This window comes from Strix aluco, chromosome 2, assembly GCF_031877795.1.
Source record: "Strix aluco isolate bStrAlu1 chromosome 2, bStrAlu1.hap1, whole genome shotgun sequence".
NCBI lineage: Eukaryota > Metazoa > Chordata > Aves > Strigiformes > Strigidae > Strix > Strix aluco.
Genome location: NC_133932.1, coordinates 51725673 through 51740480, shown reverse-complemented (window position 1 = coordinate 51740480; position 14808 = coordinate 51725673). Strand labels below are relative to the sequence as shown.

At 38.3% G+C, this 14808-nt stretch overlaps 1 protein-coding gene across 2 annotated transcripts in view; it reads right to left on the bottom strand.

The window, feature by feature from the left end:
* The window catches only part of ADGRG2 (adhesion G protein-coupled receptor G2), a 49247-nt gene extending 34834 nt beyond the window's left edge, over positions 1 to 14413 (bottom strand). Inside the window, exons 1-2 of one of the 2 annotated variants that reach the window (XM_074814701.1) lie at positions 13774 to 14413; positions 7818 to 8435 (exon numbers count right to left, since the gene is read on the bottom strand). In XM_074814701.1, the coding sequence (XP_074670802.1) occupies positions 7818 to 8435; positions 13774 to 13891 (736 nt within the window). In that variant the 5' untranslated portion in view covers positions 13892 to 14413. The remainder of the gene's footprint in view (positions 1 to 7817; positions 8436 to 13773) is intronic. The other variant, XM_074814703.1, reaches the window with a different exon arrangement.
* Between the last annotated feature and the right edge of the window lie 395 nt (positions 14414 to 14808).

Here is a 14808-nt window from a genome sequence, read left to right as displayed (position 1 = left end):
TTTTTAAGGTAGAATGTGCTGAATAAAAATAATTGGGTCAATTCTACATAAAGTGGCTTTTCAGTTAGAGAACATATCCTTCCACATGTGGGCAAATTGGATTTCCTACCACAGGAAGTGAATTCCACCTCCAAAAACTTACCTGCCACTTCTCCTGTCTTACAAAGTGGTTAGCACCTTGCGCAAAAGCCCTCCTCTCCAACCAAAAGGCCTTGGAGGAAATTAAATTCTCAAAAGGAACCCACCTCTTGAAGTATGCAGCACCTTACAGAAAAGACCACCACACTGCTGCTTCTGCCCATTAAAAAAATAAAAAAAATCTGCCTGGGGAATCTGACCTTAAGGTCTTTCTCACATACTCTTGAGGAGTCAGTCTAGACATAGTCACTGTAGACAAACTGCATTTCCCATCCTCCATATTCCTTCAATCTGCTTTGTGAATTTTTGAGAATACAAGTGGTATCCTGAGGTAGGCAAGAAAATTGTCCACTTACATGTTTAGCACTGTAGGTTAGTAAGAAGTGAGTGAATTCTAAAAATGTCAAATGTTTTTAATAACAAATCCAGCAGCACAGGGAGCAAAATAAGCTAAACACATGAATATGGAGCTGGCAAATGCAGGAAGCGATGGTAGCATGCATAATCTGAGGGGCACTTTTTTCTGGACACAAATCTAACCATGACTTCTATTACAGCACAATATTCGCATGTCTACATTATCCGTGAGAATGAGACATGTCACTGATCCAGTTCATTAATCAAGTCTTTCATCAGAATCACCTCTGCATACAGAAAGAGGGAAGAAGGAGAGGCTCTCATACATTATTTAATTTCACTTACACTTGTCAACCCTCCTCCTTTGTTGTGTTCGAGAACTAGAAAAGAAAGTGAATAGAGTTTATTTGGAGGAGGATTAAAGTCCAACCTAAAATATCCCTAACGTTGACATGTAAAAAGGGAAGTAAAATAACTCAAGGTATGCTAGTTACAAGCTACTAGAAAATTTATTTCCCTTAGGTTGTTCACTATTGACAAGAGCAAGAAAAATCCTTACATATATGAAACCTCATTTTATTTGCTCCACGCATTTTTATTTGCAATACTGTTAGTTTAGGATCATCAAATCAACATAACTAATATCCTATTCTGAAATAAGACATTACATATTGTAGTAATACTTTTCTACATTTTCTCTAATAGAGAACATTCTTGAGGATCCAAACAGCAAATAAATAGGCAAATAACATTATTCAGTATTATTTGTTGCTTTTGCTGCAAGGGAGACAGAATAGGTCCCGACAAGAACTGTTTTTTTCCTGAAGGAAAAGGCAACTCCATTAAATGAGACAAGCACCAGTTTCTGTTACTAAGATGCATCATTAGAAACAAAAGCAGCAAGTCCCTTACCGTCTTCATACCACTTTGTACTGTTCTGACACAATTAGCTAGCTAAGCCAAGACTTGAGAATCCCATCTAGTGTAGGCAGAGGAAACTGTTCCACTGATATGAAACCTGTTTAGCAACTCTTGCCATTGCTCCATACCACAGCTGCAAAAAGCTCACCTGGGAACCAGTATTTGCATTGTGACAACCTTCAATTCCCATAATGACTTTGTATGACAATGGGAACCAGTGTAACTTTAACAGCTCTAGTCTGGTAGAAGACTAAATCCATTAATAACAGTACTTAAGGCTAGGTCCACAAACTGATGTAGCTCTGAGACAGACCAGTGCCTGGCCCTGTCTACGAAATAATCTTGTGGTCTATACGTGTCCTGCTGGAGCTGTTCCACCAAGCAAAGCAGAATTCAAATCAGTTCAGCCAAAGGGAAAGAAAGGGAGAAGGAGGCTTTGTAACACAGTTGTCAAGATGGGGTGGATGGTTCTGGTCCCTGCACCAAAAGCACTGTCACCCATAGCATGCCTTCTGTTCAGTAACTTAGACACGGGATACAGAAAAAGCCCTTAAAACATGAACAGCATACAATGTTCTATCTCCAACTGGAAGACTGAAAAATAGCCTCTTTTTCTCCCTACCTCCAATCTAACTTATGATCAGTACACTCTTTCTTAAAATTTTTGGAAAGGCAACACCCTTTCTGATTCACCTGTCTTCAGGCAACCCACTCTGCCAGAAGCAGTTCAGTTTTTCCAGGGTGGAGGAGTGAGACACAGCTAAAACCTGGCTGCAGACAACATCGTGCAAGAACTAAGTTACTGGCAGCTGCTTCTTGCTCCCCTATCTCAGGGGAACAGTATTGCTGCTGACTAATACTGTTTTACCTAACACTTTGTGATCGCCTTTAAACTTTTGCAGAAAGCATCCTTTGAGCAAGCCTGAGACAGCAACTAGAGTACTTTCTTAGGAGAAGCAGAAAAAGAATCTGAACTGTAGTGAACTAGAGCCTCCACATGGACACCCACCCTGCCCAGTCTGTGCAGTGTGGAGGGCCAGGGGATGGTTCAGAGAAAGGGTCGTGCCTGCTGGCCTCTGTCGCTTGGGAGACATGGTAGAAGAATGCAAGGGGCAGTTGCTTTCTAGTCAGGTCCAGACATGAAATAGGCACTAGACATCTTAAGGATCAGCAACAGCCCTGGCAATCCGTTGAAGCACAGACAACATTACTGGCAGGAAAACATACATTTATGGACTTACATGTTCTGTGGCCTAGATGACAGGTTTATGAAATGATGTGCCTAAAATTTTACTTATATTAATTGAAAAACATGCCAAAAATGAGAAGTTTGTATTATCACCCAGGACTATTCTTTCAAACTAAAGGTACCCTCAACCATGTCAGCACTCACAAATAGATCAACAGCAGAATCTGAATGGAAGAATCCCAAGGGACACCTTGGTGGCTATGTAATATGGTCTCTCCATGCCGCAGTACTTGGCTGACACCGCAGAATGGCATTAGATAACATGACTGTGATTGTTGATAATATCAGTTTTAACTTTAAAATACACACAAAAATACCAGGAAATTTAAAAAATATTAGATTTTCTAAATAAGATGTGATAGTAAACTTAGTGCTGGAAGTTTTTTCACCAAAAACTCAACTGATTCAGGCAGGGGAATTGATTTGCATTAAAAAACCTCATCAGAAATGCTGAAGTGGAAGTTTTCATTCCCAATCAATACATAATATAATTTTCTGGCTTAAAAAAAACCTAATTAAAACCACTTTACATCAAGAAGTCAATTCCACACTGCATTTTTAAGTCCATACAAATTCTCTTCTAAATATTCTCACAGGCAACAGTTATCAGTATGTATTACATCAGTCACCAGTACTGTGCAGCAACTACCATCCATTTGTATTCAGTGTTACTAGGATAGAACTATAGGAAAGTGCCTGGCATTAATACATTTCACAGGACTTGCTCATGAACAAAACTGAGTAGCCTGAACAGCAAAATTTCAAAACGGTATTGTTCTAAAATCCATCTATTTAGAGAAATAGGCACCAAAAAAATGACATTCAATTCTCATGTTCAAATTAAAACTATTTCTATTAAGATATTGGGTCCCTTTAACATTTGATAAACCTTTCAGCTGGATAAACATTCTGCCAAAATGAATCATCCTGTCATAGGAGGCATTAATAACAGTAACACGTAAAAATACTCCCCAATTGTTCCACTCTAGGCTTTAGCCCACATCAGCTTTTTATGTAAGTTAGATTCTGAGGCACATTGTATAAGTTTATAGCATAAAACTAAGTGCAATCTTAATTTTATGTTTTGGTGGCTCTCATGACACCTTGTATCTGCTCTGACTCAGCAATGGCACCATGGAAGAAAGGATGAATTATCTCTGGCTATTGGACAGAAGCAAATGTAAGAAAATTATGAAAGTGCTTGTTCACAACAGGGTCTGTCACTTCAGCCAGTTCATTTCAGTATCATTAACAGAAAACGTAGGTGCAATATTTTTAACTCAGCTTTGATGTTACACAGGTTTTTACATTAGATACTGAGGTGAATCAAATCACCTCTTCTCTGGCAGGCTGATTTCCAAAAAGTGACTTCCTTTGGTATCACAGAAGAGGGAGGCAACAAGAGCAAAGAAAGGGAAGGTCAAACATGCCTTCTGTTAATAGGTAAAAAGTAGAGTGGTACATGACTCATCAGAGAGGCACTCCAAAGTTAGGTATTTTTACTTGTCACATTTACTTCCTTTAAGAGCTTCCAAAGGTTTCTGTAGTATTCTGTCCTTACAGTTTTAGAAAGAAAATGGTATTGGGGCAAATAGTTTAGTCTTTCACCTCCAGCTTTCATGATCTGCTCAGTAAATGTAACAATATGGCCCAAAGCTTGGTACCCAACAGTCTGGGATGCAGGCTGGATGAGTGGGTGAGTGGCAGCTACACTTCCACCTTCTGCCTGAGGAGGTGAAGCCTTGGGACTCCACCCTCCCTTCCAGGAAATCTGATCCTGTCATCAGAAGTGCACACAGCTTGGGGAATCTTTAAAATGGATCACATGAGCCTAAATCATACCTCCTATTGCCCACACCTGCAAACTAGAACAACAGCCCAAACTGAAGTTTTCCTCTTCCTTGAGCATGCAAAGGCAAAATAGTCACACAGGGCACCAGTCACTTCCCACTTCTCCAGTCAGCATTAAACTGCTTTCTTCCCTCAAGCCTGGAAACCTCCTCCAAAAACACCAGTAGCAGGCTCAGCAATACTGGGAGTGAAAAGGATACATGGAAGAGAGGGGACAACATCTTCATCTTGAAGGTTGGACAGGACAGTTTAGAAAAATCTAAAATGCCACAGTGTAAACACTGAATAGTATTTATGCAAAAAAATGCAACCAAAAGCAACAGGCACTGGGCTCCTGATAAAAGTTAGGGCACTGATACCACAAATGAGTTGACAGTGCTTTACTGTCAGTAATACTATTTACAGTTATGCCATAAATCATCTATTTTATTTATTCAATGACATTTGTAAAAGATATCCCTGTGCTCCTTGCATAAATCTCTGTGCTCCTTGCATAAATGCACAGCGTAACAGTTTGGATATTTATATTTGGATTAAGAATGCTTCTGCTTAATGTGTAACTGAAATGATTAATGTTTAAACAGTACATTTCTTCCAGTTGTCAAGTTATTATTAAAGGCAACTTGCAAATATCCCATGTAAAAATGACAAGTGAAGAGCTGGTGCTCACAGATGACTAAAATTTCTTTTCAAGCATTTAACATTTTAAACTCATCTATTTTCTTGTGGTTTTGTATTCTCTTAAATCATGCAGAGCTTTATATTACTTAGTGCACTTCTTTCTTGGATTATGAAGAGACAATAGTGGTAACATTCATATTGCCTACATTAAAGTGTGTAGCTAAATAGGAACCATTCATCAAGGAATAAGATAAAGAAATTTTCCAGAGTTGGCATTCGGAACAGTGAGCACATCTTTCTTCACTTACATATTTTTAAATACCAGGAGATGATCTTTAAAGTGAGATACATTCAATCTGTGGCACTTTCTCCGTATCACAGCTGTTATGCTACTTCTCATTCTCAGCAAAAGGAGAATTATCAAAGGAACCTGAGGAATGTAAGTGGAAGGTTAGTGACGCACAATGTGTGGGGCCTCCTTCCCTCTTTGGCCGTACCTGCAGTATTTGCACTGGCTCAGCATGCAATGGCTACACCAAGCAGAGGAGAACTAGAAGACTGTGACTGGAAGAAGCAAGAGTTGCATCTTTCACTCAGATCTACAAGTTTGCTATTGCTAAATTCCATTAGTCCAAGAAATGTGATTAGCCCTCATCACAAACTGGGAAGCAATCAGGTATGTCCTTTCTTGCAAATCTTCAGATGCATAAAATACATAGCTACTGCAGAGGTAATCCCATCCATTTCTGGGCAGCGAACTAATTGGTTAAAGTTAAGCATGCCTTTAAGTGCTAAGCATGTGCGTAAATCCTACCAGAATCAGGATTCTGGTCCTTATAAGACCTCACACGGTTAAGAAAAAAATAAATACATTTTTGGTAATCTGAAAAATTATTATAAAAATACATTTTAAAAAAGCAAAAGAAAAAGCATCTGAAGAGCCAACAAAAAGGCAGGAAAAGGAGGGAAGGAAACAAGCTAATAATGTGATGTTAAGTAAATCCAGACTTATTAATGGAGTGCATCACTGCCTCTGAGACACCAATTAGATAATGGCTTACACTGCACAAAGATTTTGAGTGGTTAAGCAAAGGAGAAATCATGGTAACCTCTGACTGAACATTTTACAAATTGTTGTTTTATGTAGGCACAAAATGCCAACCAGGTCATAAAAAAAATTCTGAAACTTGTCCTCCGGCACAATTATGACTGTAATGAACCACTTCCTTTTCACCTTTTGCGCCTACAGAGGAGGCATAGCCCTTTCCAAAGCTTTAGTCCTTTGCCAATTATGTTCTTTGCAGATGCAAAATCAGATATTTCTTAAGACTTACTACTCAAAGTCCTTCTGTTTTAACAGAGAAGTCCCCAAATCAGATAATTTTTACACAGGTGTACAGAGGAACTTATAGAAAGAAATCAGATTGTAAGACTAGGATCACCATCAATTAAAATTGCCTGACACTGACTGTTATATGCTCCTACTGTCAATGCTTTGGTTTTGTTTAATTGTTGGACTGACATTTGCTAATTATATGCCTTTCACAGGCCGACTTGGAGAGGGAGGGCAATCAGCTAAAATGCATCTATTCCTGAAAACAGGCAAATAAACTTAAAAAAAATCCAGTGAACTTTTCTTTGAAAAGCTGTTATTCATCCAAGTTATCTAGACGAGATAACTTACATTTGGCAGTAGAGATGGCCTCTGTAGTGAAACAAACCTCTGTCACAATAATTAAAATGCAACTTGGCTAAGTAACGGAGCTTTGGGAACCATGCATCGTATACACCCACTAGAAAGCTTACAAAGTTATACAAAGAGTTACAAAGTTACAGAGTTATGCAAAGGATTCCACAAGATCCTAAATCACTAATTCTAAAATCATTAATCAGATGGGGCTGGAGTTGGGCATTGCCTAACCAAGCTGCCCTGTGATGCTCAAGGATGCTCTGTATTCAGGGCAGAAAGCGCTGGAACTGAAGACAAAAAGGTTGTCCTTTCTGTGCCTCAGAGAAAGATAATCTGATGCTCCACTCTGACCAGGATTTATCCCACTATCCAGAGAGATCTCTCGCAGACTTTCTTGAATCGAACTTCTGTCTGGTAGCCAGAATGTTCTCCCTTTCAGCCCTAGGATGGTGTTCTTTCAAACACAGTCACACACGAGCAAAAGAAAGACATCCTTTCTTCAGCTCCTCTCCCAAATCACACAACCCAACAGAGAAGATGTGCTCCCAACTACAGCATCAGGCCAGCAGAGGCATTTCATTCATTGTGACCCAGTGTCACAGGCATTCTCCATGAGTCCTGGTTTGTTGGACAGACCTTCCCTGAACAGAGGTATATAAATTAATTATTTTAAGATAACATTGATAGAAAGCGCTAATATTTCAAGGAGTTTGGGTTGGATGCCTCCTGCTCTTGTTATCATTACATGGACAGTAGACAGACACAAAAGTTGAAGCAAGTTGAAAGTCTTTAAAGAACTGCTGCTATGTTTTTCACATTTCTATAAAAGCTGGCGAAAGTTGCAGATTGTCACATGATCTCATTAAGCATTTAGCTAGAAATGATTAATAGACAAAGACTTTGTAAAATCTGGAAGAGAAATGTTAGACACATTCAGACCAACTTTTGACAAGAATGCTATTTTAAAAACAGGTGTGCAATGGTACTTACCGCATGGCAAAGAGTTATCCTCTTCTACTGTCTTATTGTAGTCCCAATCTTCCTTTCTCCAGCGTATAACACCACTATCTTTGCAGTCCAGAGATTGCATTATATTTGCTTTATCCCACATTCTGAACATGTAGAGTTCCCCAGTCATACCCAGGTTAGGTGATGTAGCTGTACCTGGCAACTTTGAACAGCCAAGTAAGAATGTCCCTTTTCCAGGGAAATTAACTTTCCCAGTTAGTTTTTTGTTTATTTTTTTTGTTCCATTTATGAATACCTTCATCTCCTCATCTTCACTTTTCCACTGGATACATATTTGGTTCCAAGTGTTTTCATGAAGTCTTGCTGTTGTATTTATTTGATTTCCAAACAACCATATCCTCAATTTGCCATGATCTCCTGTAAGTCCAAGATCATACTTATTTGCAGAGCGATTGATGTGAGGTGTTTCTTGATTGTACACATACGCTGTCCAGGGACTATCCAAGGAATATAACTTGAGGTCCACACATACAATGAATTCTTTCAAGGGACGCAGAGAAATTCTTGGTGACATAATCCAAGGATCTTCGCATGCAGTCTTAAAGACGGCTTTATATTGTCCTAGGAAATCCTCCTGATCTAAATAAAGAAAAGGTGATTTGTAAAATGATTTCATTTTTAGAAGGATCTTCTATATGAATGTTATTCTTCCATATAGTACTGTTCCTAGGGATTTACCTAAGAGTTTTCAAAACAACACATTAAGAAACAACCTTGTATCTTTCTCTTTTGTTGGGTTTTTTTTTGTGGTGGGGAAGCAGCAAATTTGGAGGCAGTCAACAAATCCTAGCTGCTCATGAAAGCTTTGAAGTAAAACTCATGCACAAAATGAAGGATGACCATGTAGCTCTCTAAGGCAGCACTCAAACCACAAGTGGGAGGCAAAAAGAGAATCACAGATCCTGGTTCCTACTCCCAGGACTGCACAGGTATTTTGCATTTAATAGATACTGGACAAAATACAGAAACAGAGCTAGAAGAAGGGGCTATAGCCCTTGCTGCCTTCTCATGTCCCAGCCTTGCATCCTCCTTCTCTGAACAAGATCATGCATCTCCATGACATTTTTTCCAACCCTGAGATTCTTAAATCCTCTGCTGCATACTGGCAGAGTTTCGGCAAGAAAGGTAAAAAATAGCTGTATTCTAAAAGACAATTAGTTTACTTAACTTTCAGGAAATATGTTTTGGAGACACTGGTTTATTTTAAATTTAATCCCATCCATTCCCTATTCTCTGTTCTCTATCAGGACATTTACTTGCAGAAACATCTGGTCCATGTATCTCAAATCTACCAAGGCATTGAGATAGTGGCAACCCAGAGTTCAACTGTGACAGTAAACAGAATTTTAGGTGCTAACAGTAAATTTACAGGTGAAAACAAGGTGTCAGACTCTGTCAATGCTGGTAAAACTAGTAGTGCCAGGGAATGCCCCAAACACTGGGACTTGATCATAACTGGTAAGTTCTTGTAAGTGCCTCATTTCCTCCGTTGTCCCACTACAGGAAAGTACAGGTTTTTGTGGCTGTAGATGTAAGCTCTTTGGAGCTGACTCTTTACTTTGTGGAAAAATGCACATTCCAACTGCACAGTCATTATCATGATTGCTCGTTTTATAGTACACCCATCAGCAACACAATAAATCCAAACTAAGAAAAACACCTGTGGGGCATGAAATGGAGCTACAGAAAACATAAAACAGCCTGGTAGATGCTCAGCCAGTGCAAGAGAACCCATTCCTGACACCTTTAAGGAGGCATTTATGTATCCATATATGCAGAGCTTTCATGTACCCTTCAGAGAAGGCATGTGATTAATCATGATTGGTCAGGGTTGGATAGCAGGAAAAGATCAGCCAATCTTCTAATGGAAGAAAGCTTCTCCATTAGCTCCTCTGTGAAAAGACAAATTTCCAGGCAACTCGGATCAGGTTTTTTTTCCAAGGTAGGTTACATTCATAGTCCTGTCCATGTGTGAGGATCACAACCAGCTCTTCCTTGATCTTCTCAACCAATCAGAGCACCAGCTTTCATCAGGCCAATTTTGAATCAGGAATGTGTTCAACTTTTCTGTCTCTTAACCACAGGGCTCTCAAATTTCCTTTTCAATAGCAACAAATGAAAAACAGGAGGAAGTTCCTGACTTCCAAGTGCAGCTTGATCGGTAAAAGCTACCAGGAGAAGTTCATAACACAAAATATACAATCCAGTTTCATGGAAAATCATTGATAACTGATCTTGTTGCACACTATAGCTTTGAGACTCCCTTTGTGATGTTAATTATCAGAAACCTGTAGGCATCTTTCACAACCCTGAATCATTCCTGAAGCTCAACATACATCATGAAAGTGCCATACAAAGCTACAGACCAAACAAAAAACTCTCAGGCTACAGGCTGAATTGGGTGAAAATCCTAACTAGCAGATGGTGGATTCTGAAAGGCATGGTAATACGAGAGTATATGACAGTAATATGAGAGTATATGTCAGAAGTATACTTGCACGACTCATACACCCTCAAATATTCCTGGAAGCAATCTTGAGCATGCAGAGATGGCCAAAGTTAAGGAAGTTTCCTGACATAGCTTCAAAACTTGAAGTCACTGTTAACTATCCAGATTGGAAGACTGAAAGTCCATTCCTGAACAACAATGTTAATCAAAACTTGAGGTACCATCAGCAAACTTGATCTTGCAAATGAACAAATTCTGAGAGATGTTTGATTTCATGTTAAGCACTAAATCAGTGTTTATGTGCCAACAGTGAATTAATTAAATGGCTGCAAAATCCTATTACATTCTTTAGGGGAGTTGACACTACAAAGTTGTCAAGGGAGACAGAGCGGACATAAACTTGCAGCTGAAAACACTCTTAAGGCTGGTAACCAACAGAAATGATGCAAAATGAGATTAATCCTGCTGATGATTCTCCTAGTCTGCTTTGTATCATTCAAAAAGACTTCTGTTGATCAGTATACAAGGCCTGATGAATTAATGTAAACTAAGAAAGGAATTTAGAGAGTTCTACCTTTCTGGAAACTGGAAAGTCTGACCCACTTTGCTCTAAACAGTTCAAAAAAAAAAAAAAAAAAAGGTGCCAAATGGGTGCCAGAGTTAAGAGCATAGATACCAATACTCTCTGAATTGTTACAAGAAAGGCTTGGAAAATTGTATATCGTTTGCCGACCCAAAGAATGCTGTAAAAGCACAAAGGAAATCATAACCATACTCAGAAAATGCACTTCACTGAAGTGGAACACACACAGTACAGTGTCATATTAGTTAGAAAATAATTATCAACATCATCTTGGCTAAGTCTGGTATGTGGGTGGATGCAGTGTAAGAAGGAGATGACATTATTTTAAAGCTTTTAGAAGTTCTGTTAACCATCACTTACTTTCTCTAGTAATAGTACTCGTAGGCTGCGGCCCACCCTTGACCGTAGAACCGAGGAGCTGGAACTGGCTGTGCTCTGACAGTGGCATTCCTGGCTTACAATTAGTTCCTTTGGGTCCAGACAATACAAATCACATTCAGAAACCTAGCCATGAACATACCTTTATCACCACAGCACGGAAAATATAGTAGGAAGAATGCTCAAAACATCTCCAGAGTAAGAAAAGTAAGTAAAAATCATAATTTGGAGTCAAGGAAACTCCATACAATAGGAATTGTGGGCTGACTTTTCAGTGTCATTGGCTGTATTCAGGCACTTAACCTCTTTCAGAAATGTAAATTGTTTCTTCTTAATATATTTATCTCTAATAGATACAAGGACTGAGGTTTTTACCCTCATGAAAACTAAGAGCATCCACTTAATAAGCGTGTTCTCTTTAGTCCTAAAAGAAATCCTGTAACGTATGCACACATTCCAAATATTTAAAATAACTTTCTGAGAATGACAAGGTGATGCAAACATAAACCAAAAATGTAATCTCTCTTTTTTCAAACATTTTCACATAGTAGTAATTGATATCTTTAGGAGATAGCCAACCATAGGTAGTAAGAATTAGACATACAGGAGCAGATCCTCTCAGTACATAAGCACCAGTGTTATTTTCCTTACATTACTAATAGCTACTGTATCAATACAGTTGAGCATTAATACAGTTGAGTATTCTCTTGAATAAAAATATTCACAAGTTTATGTGTCTGCACAATCTGGCTTTCACCAGTAACAACAATAGTCATTAATTTCTATGCAAGTGTTTGCCACCTGTAACACATTTGGCTTGCTACAGTCCCTTAAAATGACATCATAAGAATCTTGATTCCTAATGTATTCTGCCTAGAGCTAATAACTGTTCTTTATAAAAAGTTTAAAACTCTAAACTTTCTACATGTGGGTCACTTGATTCTGCTGAATGTTTTGGAAATCTGAAGCTAAGAACTGTTTCCTCAAAATTAATTTCATCCCTCCTTTTCATTCACAGTTGTATTTGGATATCTGGAGATAAACTACACCACATTATCCAGAGTGTCCTAGACATCGGAAAGAACACAGGCAGTTGTTCTCTCTTCATATTTCCTGAAGAACACAAACGTACTTTGGCACCTTAGATGAGGAGAGAACTGAGTAGAGATGCTGCTGACAGTGCTAACAGCCTAAAAAACAAAACTAAAAAAATGGGGTGGAACCATAAATAAACCCTTGTGTCAGTTTAACTTTCCTTAAAGCATTACTGACACTTGCAAGTGATACATAGGTGAAAGACGAAATCCCTCTTTGCTTGTCTCCTCAGAACTCCAGATGCAGTTGAATTTTCCCTGGAAAAATTCTTGTATGACATCTGCCCATCTGCTGAGCAGCCCTGTCCTTTTTACTATTCAAAGTACATGAGGCTAAAACCTCACCATCTTAGTAACAGTTTTATCACCTGAATCTCAAATTCTGTCTCAATAAAAGCTTCATTTTATGAAAATTACTACATTTGGAGAATTAGAATCATAATTAGTCTAGTCTGTAAACCTATGAAATGTCATTGCTGATACAAGGTCATTAAGCAGGCTTATTTACTAAGTACATTTGAACTGCAAGAAACCCTGACCTTCTGGAGTAAAATAACATGCCATGACACAGGAAGCACTTTCGAAAACTAGCCATTAAGTACATGGCAAAAAACACTTCCAATTTTTTAATATTCTATGCACATTACTAACATGATAAATGTATTACACACTATTGATATAAGGAAGTTTTACAAATGACAAGCACTGTTATTTCTATCAGTTGAGGTCCAGAGTAGTAACAGACTTGTACCTGTTAGCTTACGGAACAGCCATGAATAAAACACAAATTGCTGATTCTACTGTACCTTGTACAAAAGCATCACGACGTCAGTTACCCAATTTGTACAAGAACCTTATGAATTTATTTTTCATTTACTGTTACATAAAGAGCATAGACTGTCAAATTCAAAAACATCATTTCTGTTACATGTTTTGGACCTTACTACCTTTTCTTTAGGCACATTCACATCCACAACCAAGAGCTATGCAGGAGATGTTCTATGCTCATACGTGCACCGTGTGAAGCCCAGAGGATCTTGTGGTGTTTGTGTAAGAGCAGTGTAAAAGGTTTAACAACATGTTCTGAAAATAGTAACACTTCCAGTTCAAAAAATTAGCAGGAAAGTAATTTGTCTTGTTATTACATATTGTGTTTACCTTCTTTCCTCATCCATAGCCGAACAGAAGTTACCACAGATGATTTTTATGAAAACAAATACTGTAAACATAGGGTTTATATATCCAAAGCATTAGGCACCCACAGTTCCATTTCCTACTAATGAGATTTTCCTCTTGATTTCAAGAGGGCAGAAACTTGCCTGTTCTGAATATATACCAAAGTCCTATTCATCAAGACTAATGCTATTTATTTGGAATGCCAACACTAGATAAATCAGGAAAAAATTTTCTTACCTTTGCCTGCTGTAGCCAGGAACAAATGAAATAAAAGGACTGCTAGAACAATCCTGAATCTCAAGAAAATGTCCTGTATTCTGCCAACACAGCAGTGCTGTTTTCCCCAGGCAACCATTCTAGAAGAAAAAAAAAATAAATAAACCACAATGACTAGAAAAAGTGCAGGTGTGCAGATGTTATGACAAATTATGGTTCCAACCCAAGTGTGTAAATCTTTTCAACCCTGTTATATTATTGGGTATATATTGTACAGAAATGTACAAATACTCTGTATATTGCCAAGTCACGGAGAAAGAAAGAGCTGTTTGCTGAAAGGAAAAAAAAAAAAAACCTCACTCAAGCTCTAATTCTCCAAAGGCTCACAAATACATCAGAGCATGGCCATGAGTCCTTGCACAAATAAGGCTTTCAACATCTGAAAAACAAACAGCCAACAACAAAAAAAAAATCCACACACAAAAAGACCCAACAAAAAGCAGCCAGAGAGCAAGCCCAGAGAGCTTATCCAAAAGCTTTGTTAACCTCAGAAAGTATAGAGAAAGCATCTCTTCAGTTCCCTGCGCACAGGTTCTGCCATCTGACATTTTAATAGCAACCCTGTGAACTCCTACAGAAGATGCAAGAGTTTGATTCCTGATCCTCATCTCATTCTTCAGGCAAGAAACTACTGAAAAAAAATGACACATGCCACAAGTCACTGTGGGTGGCAAGTTCATGGAGAGTATCATGAAAACCTGGTTTGTCCACATTTCTTCCTAGTGATGGTTGCCTAATGTGAGCAGTAGGACATGGTGGTGGAAAAAGAACATGCCTTCTACTGTAACAGATAACATTCCATGAATGAAATCTTTTTAAGAGATCTTTTCAAAAGAGGTACATCTTTGGAATATTTTGCATGCTGAAATAAACGTTAAGTGAAACATTCATGTGGTTTTTGCATGCATTATTTCTTAAATAAAAAGGTTTAGAGATACACAGTTACAAGTGATTCTATAATTCTTGAAACAAATACACAGCAGTAAACTTTGTGTA